The sequence below is a fragment of the Sarcophilus harrisii genome, chromosome 3, assembly GCF_902635505.1.
Source record: "Sarcophilus harrisii chromosome 3, mSarHar1.11, whole genome shotgun sequence".
NCBI lineage: Eukaryota > Metazoa > Chordata > Mammalia > Dasyuromorphia > Dasyuridae > Sarcophilus > Sarcophilus harrisii.
Window position 1 is genome coordinate 418,011,789 of NC_045428.1, and position 21,022 is coordinate 418,032,810.

General features: G+C 34.3%; 1 protein-coding gene across 1 annotated transcript in view; it reads left to right on the top strand.

The window, feature by feature from the left end:
• The first annotated feature begins 4,365 nt into the window (after positions 1 to 4,365).
• ACVR1 (activin A receptor type 1) overlaps positions 4,366 to 21,022 on the top strand; it is an 83,248-nt gene continuing 66,591 nt past the window's right edge. The window contains exons 1-2 of the mRNA XM_003763877.4: positions 4,366 to 4,464; positions 17,820 to 17,893. Of these exons, the coding sequence (XP_003763925.1) occupies positions 17,827 to 17,893 (67 nt within the window). The 5' untranslated portion in view covers positions 4,366 to 4,464; positions 17,820 to 17,826. The remainder of the gene's footprint in view (positions 4,465 to 17,819; positions 17,894 to 21,022) is intronic.

Below are 21,022 nucleotides of genomic sequence, written 5' to 3' on the forward strand. Positions count from 1 at the left end.
TTATTTTACACTTTAAAGATCCTTGAATATTTGCTAAATGTACTAATTTACCTTCTCTCTGACATCGAATCTTGTGGTTTCCAATTCTACATTTCTCTGACACTTCTTTTCATAGTCCTTTCCAAAAGCTCTTAATAGATATTATAAATCTGGTCTTTTAAGTAGTGTCAATACCAATTAAGACTTCATGGATAATATGTCAATATAAGACTCCAAGTAAATAGGTCTTTTCAACCTGTATGAGATATCCTAGAGGTTACTTTGTATCACCCCATGAGAGAATCAGACATCCGGCTTTTCCTGTCTGCCACAGAACCTCAGCGTGTGACAATTCCCTCTTCTCTCCCCCTCCTCCACTTCTTATATGTTACTCTGCAGAACTGGAATCTAAGTAATATACTTCAGTAACCCTAACAAATTATTTTAATTTATCTCAGATACAGCAATAATCCTACACAATAAATTTAGTAAATTCGGTAAATTTTCTCAAGTTAATAAGCATTTATTAAATGTCATTGTGTTCTAGCCATTGCATTAATAAAGGCTGGGTTAATAGTATCTAGAAAGGCAAAAATAATTTCTTTACCAACTTTTGTAAAATTATTAGCGAAGGGAAAATCCATTTCCAATTTTTAAAATGTCAATTTTAATTTTTGATTTAAAAAAGTTTTTTATTTAAGAACTTAAACTATAAGTAGTATATTTGAGGAAGTGATTTTAGGATAGTTTTCTTTTGGATAACCAACATATTTTGCAAATTGGTGTCATACATTTATGTAATTGGGAATGGTTATATTCAACATATATTAGAAAATTCCTGTCATTTGAGTTGCTACCCTAAATAATTCCAAAATCAAAAGAGCATGAATGAAGCTATATTTTCTCAAGATAAATCTTGGATTTCTGATGAAGTGCCTAGAAAGGATTTATTAAAGAGAACTGAATTTTGTTGAAACATTTGAAAAATAGGATTAAAACAAAAACCTCTGAAATGCTGAACTGATTATCAGGATAATTAGGAGAGATGATGGAAGTATAGACCTATTGCTTGAATTCATAAGGAAGTATGATTTAAAGTGAGATAAGATTATTATTATTATGTAATAGTTCAGAGTTCCTTTTTTGTTTTTCTGTATAGCTATTCCCTTCTCAGACTAAACTCTGGTCTTTTAAATTTTGAATCATCTTTCCCATACCTCGATGATGCTTGAGTGTAGGGTTAAAAAACTTGCTCACTTCCCATGTGGGAGAATATATATATATATATATATATATATATATATATACCTGAAAGTAACTATTATTTGCCTGAAGAGGCAGCCTGTTTTATGGAATAGAGAACAGAAGCCTCTGAGTCAGGAAGACCTGGCTTCAAGTTACATGTCTGCCCCATACTGGCTACCAAAAATAATATCTGTGTGTATATATATATATATATATATATATATATACATTTTATATATATATATACACACATATACACATATATTTAAGATTTACAAAGTGTTTTTCAGATAGTATCTCCTTTGATCCTCACAACAATTCTGGGAGGTAGGTGCCATTATTGTACTCATTTTACTGATGAAGAAAGAAATCAAGAAAAATTTAGTGATTTACCCAGGGTGATCTGGAGTGGTTGAGTCTGTATTTGAATTTAAGTCTTCTTGATTCAGATTATTACTCCACCTAGCCCTCTGTGTGACCTGTCTAGTCACATCTCCCAAAGCTTCCTTTTATAGAAGGCTTAGAATTTTCCAGCTAGTTCTTCATTTCCCATAAGCTGCTGTGATTGATTTGAACGGCAAGAACTACACCATATCACCCTTATACCCCTGTGATTTGTACCTTCTCCTGGGATCCCTGACACCTTCTGCTTCCTTTTGTGTATTGTCTTCCACCAGTAAATTAAAAATTCCTTCAGGGCAGAGACTTTCTTTTTCTAATTTAACCTTTCATCCCTCTGAGTATAAATTGCAAAACAAAAGCTAATCTGCATTTCCTACACCAGAAATGGCTAATTTAGACCCACTTCCCTCCCCCTCCTTTCTGTTTCATCTTATCCATTGGGTTGGATTGTGGGATGTGTTAAAACACTAGGTCACAAAAAGAAAGGAAACCAGCAGAATGTATTTACTTTGAGACTGAGGTAGGGTGTGTGTGTGTGTGTGTGTGTGTGTGTTTTGCAGGCCCTGTGTGTGTGTGTGTGTGTCTGTGTGTGTGTGTGTGTGTTTTGCAGGCCCTGTGTGTGTGTGTGTGTCTGTGTGTGTGTGTGTGTGTGTGTGTGTTTTGCAGACCCTGTGGTTAAAGGCACTTTGTTGATGTTCAGTCATCTCTTATTCTTCATGACTCCATTTGGAGTTTTATTGACAGATATTGAAGTCTGCCATTTCTCCACTTCATTTTACAGATGAGGAAACTAAAGTATTTGCCCCTGTTTAAAGTTAAATTTGAACTCATGGTGATTTTAGGTGCTAAACTTTATCTACTGTACCAACTAGCTGCCCTCAAAAGTAGTTAGGTATTTATAGGAATGAGTCTGAGCCAGAAGTTTTCTAAATTAAAGACAGAAATCCATAGGATTCTTTAGAGGTGCTTTGATTTGGGAATTTTTTGAGAATCTCCTGGAAACAAGAAAGAAAACTCCAGTTCATGAAAACTTATGCATAACATGAAAACTCTTTTTACAAATCTCTGTGCCCTCCTCCCCTTCTCTCCCTTCCCTTTCCTCCTCTTCCCCCTGTTTGGGACAAAAAGACCTACTCAAATTGACTACTACAGAGATCACTCATAGAAAGCAGAATTATTTATTAGAATCTCTAGAAGCGGACTCCATCCTGGTCTGCGAGCAAAATTTCACAGCAGGATAGGGTCAGAGCCTTGAAAATGCTTACAGCTTTTATACATTTCAGACAAAAAACCTCCAAATTCCCACCTTCTATATGTTGTGATTGGTCACATAAATCTACTGTTCCCCTAGTTGGTCAGTGGAATGTAGTAGACAAGGTGATATACAGCTTCAGGCCTTATCTAAAATCATGTGACTCCGGAGAAGCTGAAACTGAGTCCAATAAGGCTTGATCTACTTTAGAATCTGTAAGTTCTTCACCTTTTCCCACACACTCCCAAAAAATCCTCACCAAGGAACCTCATGGAAATTGAGCTGGTCAGGCATTCTCCAGGATACAGGTGTACTCCCATTCTAGAAGCTCACAATATATGTAGTCCTGGCTTAACTTGATAAGACTTCTTGTTGTATGTGTTCACTATATGTGCCAGTGAAGAGGTTTATAGGCAGGATTATTATGGGCATCTTATTTTTATGGCCAGGAGACTAAATGAAAAGGTTACATTAAACCAGGTGGGATGATAGTGCTTATCACCAAGTGATATCTCCCTTTTCAGATCTCTGCTTATATGCACTTTGGGTTGAGTTTTTTTTTTTTAACTTTTTAAAAATTCTAAACATAGTAACTATCAACAGAAACATTCAAATAAAATTATAAGAGGATTTTGCAGTAAAACAAAAGTATTTTTAAAGATAACAAATGTTCTGTTTGTTTCCATGCTCTCTTTTGATCTTTATCTCTTTCTGAAAATAATTTCATAACTGTTGTTATATTTTTTTCCTATGGCTAGAGTCAGTGTTTTTATTCGGAGTCTCTACATAACTTCATACAAAGTCCTCCCAAATTTCTTTCTATTCATTTCTGGCACAAGGATATTCCGGTATATTAATAAACCACTGCTCAGTCATTGCCACATCATTGAGCATACAGGTTATTCTCAGTTCTAGAAATACAATTGTTAGAATTATATTTATATAAATAATCCGTTCTTTCTTAATAGACTCCCTAAAATAGGGAATGTACATGTACACACACACACACACACACACACATATATATTTATATAGCAGTGAGATTACTAGTTTAAGAGGTAAGGAATGTTTTGTAGTTATTACATATTCATGCTTGCCCTTTGGAACTCTTCTTTTATGTTTAATATAATTTGGATTGTTTTCATATTCTGTTATTGTAAATCCCACGAAGGATCAAGTCAGTAAACAACCATTTAAAAACTGTGTTAGCCATTGAAGTATAAAGAATAACATGAAATAGTTTTTGTCTTTAAAGAGCTTATATTCTAAAAATATAATTACACATAAGTAAATGCAAAAAGTAATCAAAGTAAAAGCTGGATTTTATGTAGTACCTATTATGTTCCAGGCACTATGCTAAGCACTTTGCAAATGTCATCTCTTTTGAGACTTAAAACAACCCTGGGAAGTAGATACTATTACTTTTCTTTCTTTTTTTTTTAACAGATGAAATTGAGACAAACAGAAGTTAAGTGAATTGCTCAGGATCACACAGCTAGCAGGTGTCTGAGGCTGTATTTGAACTCAGGTGTTCCTGACTGCTGGCCCTGTGCTCTATCCACCGCTTCTGGGAGCTGCTTCTAAAGGTAAGTGAGTGCTTGGGCCTAGCAGCACTTGGTGATATCTGGAAAGGCCTGAAACAGAAACAGTTTTTCTGAGTTTTTGAGGGAAACTAGGGATTTTGAGAGATGGAAGTGAAGAGGCAATGCTTTTAAGGGAGAGGGAAGAGTGGACTGTCTATACAGAGGCATGGAGGGAGGTAAAAGATGAAATGTATATGAGGACAATAAGTAGAAGAGTTTGCCTGAAATGTGAATGTTTAAATCTAATAAACCTGGCAAAGTACAGAGCTTTATGAGTGAGTTTTACTTGGCGTTATACCTTATTTCATCTCATACACCCCTTCCTCTGTCCTCCCAAGGCATGTTGAGTTAAAAAACAAAAAGGAAAAATGATAAAATTCCCTTATTTTGGTTTTGTTTATAGTTTTTATGTTTACAATTAAATTTTACATTTTAAATTAATCTATATTTTGAGACAATTAGGGAGAAAGGTGCTATGAATAGAGTATTGGAGACCTGAAGTCAGGAAGACCAGAGTTTAAATACGATCTTAGAAATTTATTGGTTGTGTGACTCTAAACAAGTTTCCTCAAATGTTAAATGAGAATAAAAATAGCACTTCTCAGGATTGTTTTGAAAATAAAAGTGTTCAAATGCTTTATAAACCAAAAAGTGCTATTAAATGTTTGCTATTGTTTTTTATCTTTCTCCCATTGGAAATGGAGGGGAAAAAGCCCTTGTAACAAATATGTTTAGTGAAGCAAAATAAATTCCTACCTTGGCTATATACTAAACATTGTTTCATTCTGCTTTCTGAGTCCGTCTACCCTGATCATTTTCTTTTGTCAATGTAAACATTTAGAGATACAGTAATCATTTTCTCCCAAGGACTACTGTGACTGCATTTCAAACATTTGTCAGTATTGTCATTATCTTTCATAAAATTATTTGGTGTTTCTGTGATTTTTTTCTTTCGCCTACCAATTCTTTAGGAATAAATTAACATTCAATTAATTTTTAATCCTTTCTGTGGGACCCCTTTATTGACTATAATTGAGTATAATTTTCCTGCATTGTGCTTGGGAAAGATGAAAAGGAATAAATATTTTTAGGCACCTATAGTACTTGGAACTGTGATACTAAGCACTTTAGAACTATTTCATAAAACATAGTATTTCTGCTTCTCTGCATTTTTATGCTCCACTACATAGTTATTGTTGTTGTTGTTATTGTTTTGCTGAGGCAATTGGGGTTAAGTGACTTGCCCAAGGTCACACAAGAAGGAAGTGTTAATAACAATTATTATTATTATTATTAATTTATTTATTTTTTTATTATAGCTTTTTATTTACAAAACATATGCATAGGTAGTTTTTCAACATTGACCCTTGCAAAACCTTCTGTTCCAACTTTTCCCCTCCTTCCCCCATCCCCTCCCCTAGATGGCACTACATCTTAAATATGTTAAAGTAGATGTTAAATACAAAATATGTATATATATTTATGCAGTTATCTTGCTGTTCAAGAAAGATCGGATCTAGAAAGAAGGTAAAAAAAATCTGAGAAGGAAAACAAAAATGCAAGCAAACAATAACAGAAAGAGTGGAAATGCAATGTTGTGGTCCACACTCATTTCCCATAGTTCTCTCTCTGGGTGTAGCTGATTCTCTTCATTACTGAACAACTAGAACTGGTTTGGATCATCTCATTGTTGAAGAGAGCCATGTCCATCAGACTTGATCATCATATAGTATTGTTGTTGAAGTATGTAATGATCTCCTGGTTCTGCTCATTTCTCTAAGCATCAGTTCATGCAAGTCTCTCCAGGACTCTCTGAAATCATCCTGCTGATCATTTCTTACAGAACAACAATATTCCATAACATTCATATACCACAATTTATTCAACCATTCTCCAGCTGATGGGCATACATTCAATTTCCAGTTTTTAGCCACTACAAAAAGGGCTACCACAAACATTTTTGCACATACATGTCCCTTTCCCTTCTTTAAAATCTCTTTGGGATATAAGCCCAGTAGTAGCACTGATGGATCAAAGGGTATGCACAGTTTGATAACTTTTTGAGCATAGTTCCAAATTCTGAAGTCAAATTTGAACTCAACTCCTCCTGACTTCAGGGCTGGTACTTTATCCACTGCACCAACTAGCTGTCCCTAGTACATAGTTTTAATGAAAGTGCCATGTGCAACTGTGAATGATGTATACTCCTTTCTGTTTATGAAGTTTCGCTTGTCTTTATATTTCATTTGCTGCCCAGCAGTCTAGGGGAAGGGAAGGAGAATTATGAGATAAAGTATACTATTTATTCAAAGCAACTGTGAGATATGCATGTCAGTAATTGAGACATCATTCTAAAAGTCACTTAAGTTGATAACCATGGAAATCATATGATTCTTCCCCTTCTCCCTCTCCCCAATCACTTGCATAGTATTTCTTGAATTAGTCTCCTAGTTTATGTTAATTGAACAGTTAGTAATGTTAATCTGAACCTCATTTCAGACTATTTTCTTTTAATTGGCCTCTTTTGAATGCCACTGTGCCACCTACTTGTCATGTATATTGTCTTTCTCTTTGAAAGACAGGGACCCTCAAGTATTACACTTGTAACCTTGGTTATACTTGTAACCTCAAGGGTTATATTAGTTACACCTCAGCAGTTCCACTTTTGTGTATATATTCTTAGCACCTCACACAGTGTCTGTCCCAGAACAAATGCTTAAAAAACATTTATTGATTGAGTATTGTGAGAAAGTTTTGTCTTATATTGAGCATAAATCTTCCTCTTATAGCTTCTACCTATTTTTTCCTACTTCTATCCATAAGATCAACTAAAAAAAATTATTAAGAGGTGGTAGGATTTATTGGAAAGAAGTGATATTTAGTTAGAATATCTGCTTCTGCCTTGTGTTGATTCTTCTGGTTATTAGTTCTGTGTATGTACTCAGGTGTTTATGTGATATACAAATTGGAGAACCTGTGGCATAACTATGAAATTATTACACGTCCAAATCTGTAAAATAGTGAATGATATTTGCCTCAAAGAAAGGCAAATATGTGGGAAAGGGTCTTGGATAATGTGAGTTACTCATCCTTGATTCAGTCTCTTTTCCATGTTGGCTGCCCTTCAAATATTTGAAAACAGTTATCATCCTCTTCCCCCTTTAATCTTTTTCCTAGTTTAAGCATCCCTAGTGTCTTCAACTGTCTCTCATGACATGGTTTGAATGTTTTATAATGTAACTCTTTCAGCTGAATCCTCCACTTCTCTGAAACAATCTGTAATCATTCTCGATAAGTGCAGGATGAGCGGATCCAAGGGCTGGATTTCAACACAGTAGAATGTGTCCAAGAAACCATTTGTATTCATCAATCATGTAAGATAAAATTATATGCTAATCCCCTGAAACTCTGGATACAAAGACCCCAGGCACTATTAAAGCCTATATAAAACCAAGCAATGGCAATTTGAGAATCAACATTTCAACCAGTAGAGTGTTAAGGAGAAAAAATGTATTATTTAGTGGGCTATTCCTGAGCCATTTGAAAGGTTTTGCATTCATTTTTATGGTATGGTGCTTCCAGTTGGGAGTTTACTTTGTGTCTATTACTGGTGCATCCCTCTCTTACTTCATCTCATCAGTGCCCAGTGTGTTGGAAACCAGCTGATGCTGAGGTCTGATTAAATATAACCTTGGACTGCAAAGTCATTTTGGGAATGGCTACTTTGGTCACACGTAGGATGTGGCAGTTGTTTAGATGTTGTTTTTAAAACAGAAACTCAAGCTTTATCCCCAGAATATATCTCTTATCTTCTAACCTAACTTTAGACTAAAAATTTGTGTAATTGTCCTGAAGTTAGTGCTTTCCTTTTATTTTGGGGAAGTAGAATTATTAGGGCACTTTGGCCACATCAGTGAAGAATGCTAGTTACTTTCCCTTCAAACATTCTTAAAAAGAGGCAAAAACAATACACAAAATATTATATTTGACAGGCTAGAAATGAGATATAGTACTTGGCTGAAGTAAACTGGGGAGATGAGTGAGTGTGGAGGAGGTGGGGAGAGAAGAGGTACCTAGAGCGCGCGCGCACACACACACACATACACACACACACACACACACACACACACACACACACGATGGAAGCAAGGGATATATGATGAAGATGGAACTGTATCAGAAACTTCTAAGTATTGTATTAGAAATGATAAAATCTAGAGTAAGCACATTTGTAACAGATTTTGAAGAAAACAGCTTTTAAAAGTATTTTTGGAGTAGAAAGATGATCAAGGGAAGGATTGAAATAGTATTTGGGGAGTGTAGAAAAAAGTTTAAAATGTTGAATAATTCTACCTATTGATTGTATATCCCTTCAAGGACAAACTGTCTTCAAACCAGAAAGCGTAAGAGCCACAGAAAAAGAGATTTATGGCCAAAGATGGTGAGAAAGATTATAAGAACATATATTTGTCTTCAAAAGAGTTCAGTTCTCCAGACAAAAATGAATTATATATCTCAGGCAATGGCAAAACTACTCTTAGTGATCTTTGAGAAATTTGAAGGACAGGAGAGATGCCAGAAGTTGGGTGGCAAATGTCCCAGTTTTCGAAAGGTGTAGGGCAAAGGGAATTATGGAGCCTATAGACCACTAAGCTTAATGTCAATCACTGGCAAAATTCAAGAGCAGATTATTAAACAGATGGTTTGTGAATGTCAAAAAGTAAGCCAGCATGAGTATATGAAGAAGTCATGCCAAACTAACAATTTCTTTTTTGATGGAGTTACTAAATAGTAGGAAAGGAATTTTGTACTAATGAGGTGGGACAGAAAATAAAAAAAACAAAAATTAAGTCTTCTGGCTTCAGAATTAGAGGACAGGGTCACATCTCACCTGACGTTTAACTCCTTATATGACCTTGGGCAAATCACCTATCCTACAAGAGCTGTCTATAAAATAGAATTCTGAGGCCTGGTTGAGTTCTAGATATGTGATCCTATCAATTTATTGAAAGTACAGAAGCTACTTCTCCTCCCTCTTTCCATCAATAGCCTGGAGAAGATGATTAAAACTTCCTTAGCCTACCAGTAAAAGAGATCCAGAAAAGTATAAGGAAAACAAGATGTCTTTCCTTTTTTATCCTTCCCAATTTTCAGTTGATTCATTTTAAGGTAAATGTACCAGCAGAATTCTCAAGGTGCAAGAGTGATAGCAGACATTAAGGAATACTTGAACTCTTGCTTACTGCCTCCTGTGGTGACCTTGTAGTCAATTGAGATGGTGTCAGCCGTCTCAGCATTTCAAATGCTGAGTACAGTGTACTGAGAACCAGTACAACTTAACTGTTCCAGTGATTTCCATTTCTGGAATGGTGAATAAGGGGAAGAATGTTTTTCCAGTTTTTCATGATATGCTAGTGGATTGAATAAAAAGGCTATTAGGAGAATTTGGAAGTATTAAGAGAACCACACCCTTTGAATCTTAATAGGTTAGCATATGCTGGCTTGCATCTTGTTTTTTAAAGTAGACACCTTTTTAAGGATAGTTTGGAGAGAAGTATGCTTAGATGTAATACTGATAAAATTTGAATTTATACGTAATTGAGTCAAATAGCTAATTCTTTTTAAAATCAAGATTTTAAAAAAATGGATAGATTGGATTGAGGGGCAGAAATCTATACAATGAAATTTAAGAGGGACAACCATATGGTCTGCATATGGTAAAAGAATTTTCAAATATTGAGATTATAAAAGTTAATTTGACTGTTCAGGTGGGGCAACTACACCTGAAAATTGACTCTGGGACCTCATTCCCTAAGTTAGTCAAAAGGGTGATTTAGCTATTAGAAAACCTAACTCAGTTTTTGTTTGAACTATCACAGAGTCCTTCTTTCTCTCTTGTTTTGTGTGAACTGGAGACCATGTAATGTGAAGAATGGTTGAGAGATCTGTTTTTAGGTTAGAATAGTCCTTCTGGAAGGACTTCATGTCCATATGAGACATGATAGCGGTTTTAAAATGTTTGAAGGGCTGTCATGTGGAAGAGAAAATTAACTCATTCTATATCACTTTTTAAGTAGAACTACAAGTAATGGATAAAGATTATTGATACAGTTTTAAAAGATGAAAATCTGTTTCTCTTTCAAAAAATTTCAATAACCTCTCCTGGAACTTCATTCCCCTCCTAATACTGTATTTCTTGGCACAATATAAAAACTCAACTCTTTAGAAACTGAAACTGCATTAGGAATAAAATATTAACTCTTGCCTTCATAAGAAAGTATCTGATCAAATAGAATTGATTTGTCCAATCCTATGTAAAAGAGTTGAACCCTCAGATTGGGGATTAGTTTCATTTCTGCCACTTCTTTAGTTTCCTAATCCTTTCCTTGAGTTTTGTTATTAAGGGGGATGTTTGGAAACACAGAGAAGCTGACCAGGTTTTTTTCTTCAGGACTAAAGTATGCTTCTTTCACTTAAACCATTGGGTGGGCATAATTAAAGATACTGTGTAGGCTTTAAATTGTAGTTATTTCCTTCCTCAAAGAAATCAAATAAAACAGATGACATATTTGCCTTCAAAGAGAAAAAAGATAAAGATTTACCTGGTCTCACCTTATGCTAAAAATTTTTTTTTTGTCAACACCAGTCCTTTTCATTATTCCAGATGCAAATATAATGGATGTTGGATATAATTATTTGACTCAGTTATAGTGTTCTATCCAAGATAGGTTTCAGAATAGCACTAGTATAAGTCAATTGATAGACATTTATTGTGTCTCCTAAGTTCAAGAGACTGTTCTGCAAATATAATTACAAAACTGTGACTGTCCCTTCCTTCAGGAGGCTTATAATCTACTGAACTGTGTTGGATTATAAAAGCATAGATCTAGAGATGGGAGGGACCATCAAGTATAACTTCTCTGTTTTATAATTATTCAGGCTTAAGGAAGTGAGTGACTTGTTCAGTATAACAAAAACAGTGTTTGAAAGTATGAAATTTAATTAAAAAGAGGAAATTGCTTTTTTCTACAAATATCAAATTAAGTAGAAGTATCATATACACATCTAAATATTGATCATTTTCTTTTAAAAATACTGATATAAATTTCTAAAGAGATAAGTAAGAAGGTGATTATATGGTAAATTTTAAGAACTGGATTTCTGAGTATGTGTATATGTGTAAAATGTAGGCAGGATTCACTTTTAAGTTTAATCTGTTATTATTAACATTAAACAATAAATCATATCATGATTTGTTGAATTTGCCATAAATGCTGAAATGGAAAATTTAACAGTAGACGAAAGTCAGTCCAAGTTGGCTTCAGTACACCCCTGGATATAAGCCAGTAACTATTTGAGTGAAAATAAGTCCATTTAATTTTAACAGGTGCTATGTAAGGACATTAAAAGAGTGGAAAACAGGATCTTTGCTCAAAAGAAACTTGGGTGAATTATTCTTTGGGTCTTAATATACTTATTTATAATATCAAGGAATTGAGCTCTTTATATACTGCTTTATGGCTACTGAGGCCTTTTTTTGCAACAACTCTAGTCAATTAAGCAGCCCCACTATCATTATTCTTATTTTAAAGAGGAGGAAACTGATTCAGAAAGATTGTGACCAGCTCACGGTCAATTTGTCTATATAGTGTTTTCCATCTGTCTCTTTCTCATAATCCCTAATAATCTATATGATTTTTCATCTATCTATCTTTATCATAGTGCTTATCCAGATGTAAAAATATCTAGCATTCTCAAGTTACGATAACTAAAGAGAGGCATAGGATGACTACAATGATTTGTGTTTCACAAAGCACTTTCTGTTCTCTCATTTGCTCCTCATTTTTGAGTAGGCACTATTATTATCCCCATTTTACAAATGATGAAACTGAGGTTGAGAGGTTAAATATCTGCTTATAGACAGTATCTGGGGCAGACATGATCTGAGAATTATTATAATGCATAGGCAATGCAAAATAGAATAGTAGAAAATGGTACTCAAATGCTAGGGAGATATAGCATTTTTGAATGATGAGAGAAAGATTGAAGTTAATCTAGGAAGTCTTCCCAGAGTAAATTAGTTTTGTGTCGCTCTGTTTGGTGAGAAGAAATGTCAGGGAAGGGTATTATGTCAAAGCAAATAGTGGGGAACCATGAAGGGGAGTGGAGATGGAGTTGGAGATGAGAGTTGGGGCAAGTTCTTGACAGGTTTAAGTTTCAGAGACATCATCTTGTTTTCTGGTGGAGTATCAGGGTCTGTTCTTTTGGCTCCTGCCCTGAGTTCCAGAGATGATTGCAGTGCTGCATATTCTCTGACCTGTATCAAAATGTGTTATGATGATTATTTAGTAATGTATGAGATATATCTTGTGGCTTTATCCAGCTGTAAATTCTGACAAGTAAGAGAAGTGCCAAGCTTGGTCTCAAGCCCACACATGTTAGAAATTGAGTGAAATGTAAGTTCCTTAAACTGAGTATCAGTGTGATCTATAAATGGAGCATGAAGAGTACCATGGGATTTGGAAAGCAGCTTTATCTCTCCTGCCCTGGTAATGGATCTGTTTTTAGTAGAGTACCATGGGAGCATTATGTCTCTCAAGAGAATGAGACTAGGGCAGTGCAGGAAATAATACCATGTTGAAAAGGACACATTAAGTCTAGAGATATCTATACTTTCTTGGGGGAGAACTATTTTTGATTTCTTGGAAGTATTTATGATCTACTATTGAGAAGTTAACAAGGCAAGGAAACAAGCATTTATTAAATACTTACTGTGTGCTAAGTCCTAAAGATACAAATAGAGGTAAAACAAAAGATAATTTGAGGGGCTTATATTCAAATGAAGAAGGCAATATACAGACACACATACATACATACATATACACATACACAGAGTAAAAATGAGAAGGGGGAAGAGAGTGGTGAAGATACCAGCATTATAATGGTGTTGAGATCCCTGGGAAGTCAGAAGTACAGGAGAAAGGAAAATGAAATTAGGCTGACCGAAGGTCCTTCCCCCAAATGGAGACCCTGAGAAAAACTTTAATGAGGGAAGGGGCCTAGCATAAGGATGGATGTTCCAAAGTTAGAAGGATGCAGTACGGATGGATGACTGTTCCAAGGTGAGGAGGTTCCAGGTTTGAGAATGTAGCTGAGGTATGATATTAACATGATGAAGGTCAGAAAGGAGAAAGGGAGTAATATGCTCTTAAAGTAGTTCTGAAAGGAAGTGCCACAGTATGACAGAAATTATGCCAACTGGGGTGGAGCCAAGATCATGGAGAATAGACATGTTTCTATCTGAGCTCCTCCAAGCTTTTCTCATATTAACACCAGATAAAGCTTTTGAACTGGTTTTGGAGTGACAGAACCCATAAATATTTGGGGTACAACAAATTTCCAGAAAAAGATACTTTGGTAGAACTTCAGGAATTATGCCAACCTCTTATCCATTAGACATTAGTGCCTAATGTGTGCTAAAGAAGCAGTTAAGGACAAAAAGGAAAGAATCTTGACTTTCAAGGAACTTGTATCAAGAAAGGGGAATAAAAATGTAATAAATTTACAAATATATATTAGGTATTTCTGTTATTTCAGTTGTATCTCTTCATTTCTGATTTTGGGGTTTTCTTGGAAAAGATATGCTGGAGTATTTTATCATTTCTTTCTCTAGGTTCTTTTACAGATGAGTAAACTGAGGTAAACTGGATTAGGTGACTTGCCAAGGGTTACATAGCTATTAACTGTCTGAGGTTGGATATGAAATCATGAAGATGAATCTTTCTTATTCCAACTCTAGTGCTCTCTCCCCTGCTCCATTCAACTCATATTTTTATTTTTTTGTTAATTTTATTTTACACCCTTTTTACCAGAGTATGACTTTCCTTTGATTATATACCCCACTGAAATCTATCTCTTGTTTGTAATAAGGAAAAACGTTTGAAAGGCTGTGACCTGCCAATCTGTCTTTCTAGTACTCTTCACTACCATATTTCTACAAGGAAATTAGTTGGTACAGTGGATAAAAGAGAGTATTGAACTTAGAAGCAGAACAAACCTGATTTCAGATGCTACTTGAGCCACTTACTAGCTATGTGTTCACATCCAAGTTATTTAATATTTGCCTCAGTTTCCACCAAAAAAAAAAAACCATCTGTGTCATAGGGAGGGTCATTGTAAGGATCAGATGTGATAAGGTCCATAGTGCTTTGTAAAGCTCATGATCCTTTATAAATTCTAGTTCCTGTTATTACTATTATGATTAATATCCATGAGAATGGTATATAAGTTTCTTTGTCTTATATTTGGTAGTTAGATTAGTTATAACAATTTCTCTGAATTTTGGCTTCCTTCTAGTGGTCTTCTAATTTTTTTTTTGTTATGTATATTGCTTATCTGGTTCTTATTTTATTTACTGTCATTTGTATAAACATTTCCATATTTTTCTGAATTTCTTATTTAATGCACATACACAAAAAATTCCATTACATTTAGATACCAGTTGTTTCATGCACATCCATCTTGCTTCTGGTTTTTTGTTGCCACAAAAGTGTTGCTATTAATATTTTGGTACTTATTGAGTCTTACTGTTTTTGACCTCATCAAGAGTAGATGGCCAGCAGTGAAATTATTGACTAAAGGGGTATGGGCTGTTCATTTTTATGCCATAATTTCAAATTTCATTCCTCAGTTGAAACCACTCAGTAAGATGATACTGAAGGATTTGAGGGGAAATCTGGTATTTTTAGTCATTTGTTTTATGTAGAAATAAAACCTTGAAGGTCAAAAGTTGGGACTTAAAGGCAATGAGGATTTTGATCACAGTCTGATCAGGACATTTATTTCAAAATGCTTTTCCTTTTTGCAGGATTATTTTTAAACTAGCTGAATTACCCAGCTAACAGCAGCAACTCCATTCTCTAGAACAAAATGGCAACCGGCAAGAGATCTTGACATCTTTTCCAAAAATTTTGGCAGACTTTCAGCTATCTGAACACTGTAGATTAGGCTGAGCTAGATAGCATAGGGGAGTAAAATCTGTATCTACTTTTGTCTTTGTTTTCAAGAGTCTAAATTAGTGTTTTATTTTTGGTTCTTTGGTGGAGCATAATAATAACTAACCAGCCTTGGTGGAAGGCATTTGGGGGAATGTTTTTTTTTTTTTTTTTTTTTTTATTGCCTTTGTGGGATAAAAAAAATGTGATGGTTGATTTTTGCTTATGAAACAATAATGTCCATCTCCCTCCTCATCCCTAATGTCTTTTTAGAAGGGGTTTCTTTCTCTTTTAACTAAGGGATTCCTCCCAACATTTCCTTTTCATGTACGATCATAATAAAGGCACAAAGCTAAGACTGCAGAGATTATGATTTTCAGCAGATTTATAGGCTCTTCCAACAGTCAAATGTTTTGGACATTGTCACAAACCCAAAGGTGATCAAGTCAAAGTAAATATTTTTCATATGAAGACTTGTGGCCCATGATGTGTGAGTGAAGGTTGACAAATCAGTACAGAGTCACAGTAACAAAAGCAATTCTTCTTAAAAACCAATAGAAAAGGTTAGTTTTGTAAACCAGTACCAAGAATCATAGGATTCTCTTTAAGAAATACAACAAATAGCAGAGCCTTGGTCTTCAGATATATACTAAGACCAGTTAAATGATCAAGAGGGACAGTAGATGAGATGGAGGAGAAGCTATCAGAGATCTCCAAAGATAGAGACAAACTGAGGAACCAAGGGATCAAGTACTTGGATAAAGTAGAGTTTTCACTTTCCTCTGGGAAAATTGGGGAAAGGTGACATGAGTAATTGTAAATGAGACTGATGTCAATGCAACCATGTTTTCAGGAAAGATCTTTATAGGTTCTGATTTTATAGTAGTTATATTTTAAAAATAAAGTACTTACAGGATTATTGTTAGCAAGCTCACTGATTTTCTTACTCTTTGGCAGACCAGTCATTTAAATTGTACTTTCAAAATCTTAAATTAGAAAATTGAAGAAATGACAGTGGAGGCTTACACCAACACCAGTTTCAAAATTATTCCTACAAAGATTCCTTGAAGAACCCTGTAATCTCTTTTCCTTTTTGATAGACATGCAATTTCATACTTTTAAAACATTAAGTTTTCATCTGTCCTTTATTAATTTTCTTCTGGATAATCTCTGTTTGGAAGGTGAATAATAGTTAGCTAAAAAATGTGGAAGCAGAAAGTCTTCTGCCTTCCTTCAGAAAAAGAAATAAAAGCATTTGACCTAATATTATTCATTTAATTTCTTTTTGAAGTTAGTGGAACTATTTAGTTTTGCTATTCAGGCTTTTAAATATTAATTTTTAATTTTATACCCAAAATAGATGGCTCATTTGTGCTTGAATAGTATGCTTTTAGAATAAAAGTTCCTGGTCTATGGGGTTAAGAAAAACTTGGGTTTGAATTCTGCCTCCAGATACTTATTGGCTGTGTGATGGTAAGCAAGTAAAATGTAAATGGGGTATTATATCACCTTCTTCACTGGGTAATTACTAAGTTACCCAGATGAATCTATGATCTCATTCATTTGGAACCTCTCTGCATTAATGCATTTTGCAACTCATCCATTCCTGTTCATCCTGAGCCACTCTTGTCCATGTCCCCCATCCTCCACCCCAAATATAATGTATGTATCATTTTCCAAACTTGAAAGGACTACACAATCATTGGCTCTTATTATTTGGGAATGTTTATCTAGTGGATGAACACTTTGAAAAATTCAAAATCTTTCACACAAGATAAAGAAAGAGAAGGGCAGGTGGGGAAGGAAGAAGGAGGGAGAGGGAGAAAAGGGGAGATACAGACATATTCATATATAAGTACATAAAGAATAAATACAAAGTGTATTTGGAAAAAAGGGTACCTCAATCTGTGTTTGGAAGGAAACCAGGGATTTCCTGGTGGAGAGATGGAGAGCATTCTTGAATTATTCAGATAATCTGTTAAGCCCTAGATCCAATGCAGGTGGACTGAAAGAAAATACTTTTTTAGAAGTAGAGGGAAATTTGGAAATAAGAGGTGATCATTGGGATGCATAAGGATAGTTCTGAATGTCAAGATTGGACACTTTGTACTGCCTTCTTTCATTATAGTGGGTGCCTGAAAAGTCTTAGTGACTTAAAGTTACTCTAAGACACATGTATATAGCCAGGTTGAGAAAATAACCTCATTATACCAAGACACATTGTATATAGTCAGGTTGAGGAAATATCCTCATTATACTAGGAAGTTGGATTTGTGGTATATGAATTAGAAAATGCAAAAAAGCACAGCTTTTATCTGAAGTTCAAATGTATACATGCTTACATTTCTTTCTTTATTCCTACAGTTATACAATGTTTGATGGAGTTATGATTTTACCTGTTCTCATGATGATAACTTTCCCCTCTCCTAGTGTGGAAGGTAAGGCATAGTTTATACCTATTTTCTTCCATCTATTAAGGTAGAGAATAATTGTAAAAGTCAACAATTTATAGGAAACATACTGATTAAATTTTCTTTGCCTACATACACTTAAAATTTTTAGTAGTGGTTTCATTTCTTCCAAAAATTTCAACATCTGAATGACATGTTGACTGATGAAAGAGGGAAGGGAAAGGAATGAACATTTATATAGAACCTCCTATGTGCTAGATATTGTAACAAATACTTTTTAATAAATAATAGCTTATTAATCATAATGATTATTAAAATCAACCAAGGTATGTTTTAAAAAAAAATACATTTTACAGTTGAAGAAAATGAAGAAAAGAGGTTCAGTAACTTGTTAAGAATTGAACTGGTACTAAGTGTTTGAGGCTAAATTTGGACTCAGGTTTTCCCAGGACCACTTAGCTGGAAGAACTGTGATCTAGGGGCAGTTAAGTGGCGCAGTGGATAGAACAGCATCCCTGAAGTCAGGAGGACCTGAGTTCAAATCTGGTCTCAGATACTTACCATTTCCTAGCTGTGTAACCCTGAGAAAGTCACTTAATCCCAATTGCTTCAGAAAAAAAAAGAGAGAGAGAGAGAAAGAGGATTGTGATCTAAAGGTAAAGCTTTTTTCTTCATTTTCTTCAACTGTAAAATGGGGACAATAACAACACCTTCCTCACAGGGTTATTGTAAAGATCAAGTAATATAAAATTTGTAAAATACTTAACATATTTCCTGACATATAGTCTTATTCTCTTCCCTTTCCCTTCCCTCAATATATTATACTAGCTATTCATTCTTAATATTTACAAATAATGCAGTTTGGTGTTTTAAAGGAAATGATCAGGCACCTTTTATTTTACTGCACTAAATTGTGCAGTACACACACACACACACACACATACACGACACATACAAGTGTGCATGCATATATACACATGCTCATGTAAACATGCATATACACACATGTACATATATGTAGGTATACATGCATGTATGCATGCACACACACACATTCAAGGTTGAGTTTGTTTTATAAAGATATTTAATCACAATGATCTTTTTTATTTCCCTTAGAAAAGGGTTTAAAAAAGCTTTTACACATTATATTATGAATTTAAGCAAAATAATATTTCCCAGTATTTGGAATATTCATGTTTTATGATCATTAATTCCAGCATTAGAAACTTAGGACAATAGCTAATTGTGACTTTTAACTCTGTGTGTGTGTGTGTGTGTGTGTGTGTGTGTCTCTGTGTGTCTGTGTCTGTGTCTGTGTCTACATGTGTTTATTTTCTGTTCACAATATGTCAGCATTCATATTTCACTTTTGTTGTACATATTTCGGAAAATCTCATGTGTTAGGTAGATTGGACTAGATAGCCCATGAGTTTACTACTAACTCTTTAAGATTTGGTGCTTTAAGTTGTAATAAAACTATTTGATCCCATACTGAAGAATAGCTAAAATGCCTTCTATTCTTTTCATTTCCATTAGTCATTAATTATACTATTATTCAGAAGCGACACCATTGTAGAAAAATCTCATTTCTATACTTGTATAGCTATAGTTGGCTTTCTTTTTCCTCTTAGAAGCATATACAGGCCAGGTCTATTAGACTGTATGTCATTAATAAAGAAAATATCTATATAATTATGAATTCTTCCATCTCAAAAGGTTTATATTATGAAAATTACTTTATTGAAGATTTTCTTCAGGGAAAATTTTAATGAATTGTATAACTATTTTATTACAACAGAAACCTTTGACCCTTCTGATGGCATTCATTGTTAGTTTCCCAAGTAATTTCCAGGTTGACTGTATAATAGAATTTCAAAACGTGGCATTTGGACCCTCATATAGTGTTTATTGTTCCCAATAGCCCAAGCAATTTTGAGTTTGAATTGTTCATAGAATTTCAGAAGCTATCATTTCTCAGAATGCCTTAGGCCAATTAGGGGCAAGAGGGTTTAAATCCAATAGAATTTGTGTTATGAACCACTAAGATTGTTTTTTTTTTTTTTTTTTTTTTTTTTTTTTTATTTTGCCAATGGAAGAAAGATTAGGCCTTTCTTTGCACTTTTTTTTTGTATTCTTGCTGAATAGTCAAAAAGTTTTTGAAAGGATTGGACAGTAATAGAAATATTTTAGCATTATTTTTTTGTCCCTTTTTGATGTAAAATATCTTTTAAAAATATCAAAAATATGGTAAAATACCTTTTTAAATAAAAAAAAAATTACCCCCCCTTTTCCTCCGATCTCTTATCAAGTGAGGTACTATTGTGGGGTTTTGGTAAAGAGAGGTGGCAACTAATGCATCTGTTCTTTTTAGCTAGTGATACAGAGCTTATTTGCTGCTAGTTAAAATATGAAATAAATATGAAGGTACCAGACATTATGCCTTTAAGATTTTATTTCTTGATCACCAAATGCATTTTTTTCTAGTCCTAATGGTGGAAGCAAAAGTGATAAATGGAGAGAATTTTGGATTTGGAGCCAGCAGATTTAGGATCTAGTCTGCCACTAATTATCTATGTAATCTTAAGTAAATCACTTCATTGAAGGCAGTTTTAGTAGACTTCCTCAAGATGAAACATTCTAAAAATAGGTAAAACATGTCAATTCAGATATCTTATTAGTTGACATAATGAAAATGCTAACAAAAATCATAGTAACTAATATTTATATAGCCCTTTGAGGTTTGCAAAGTACTTTATAAATGGCATTTTATTCTCATAACAACCCTGAGAGCTGTTATTATCTCCATTTTACAAATATGGAAATTTGGGCTAAAAAAGTCAAGTGACTCACCTAGTCACACAGCTAGTGAGTGTGAGATCTATTTTGAACTCAGGACTTTTTGATTTGAGGATTAGTATTCCATTTGCTGACCCCTTGTTGTAGTTAGTCACACTTCTATTATTTTTAAGAGAAGGTGCTTAGAGTTGTGTCATACTATGCAGAATTGGTGAATGAAGAATTATTGTCATATTTTCTAAATTAAATGCCTTTTTTATATAGAAAGCATAGTGTTGTCATTTGTCAGTTATATCTGACTTTTCATGACTTTATGACTCTATCTGCAGTTTTCTTGGCAAAAATACTAGAGTGGTTTGC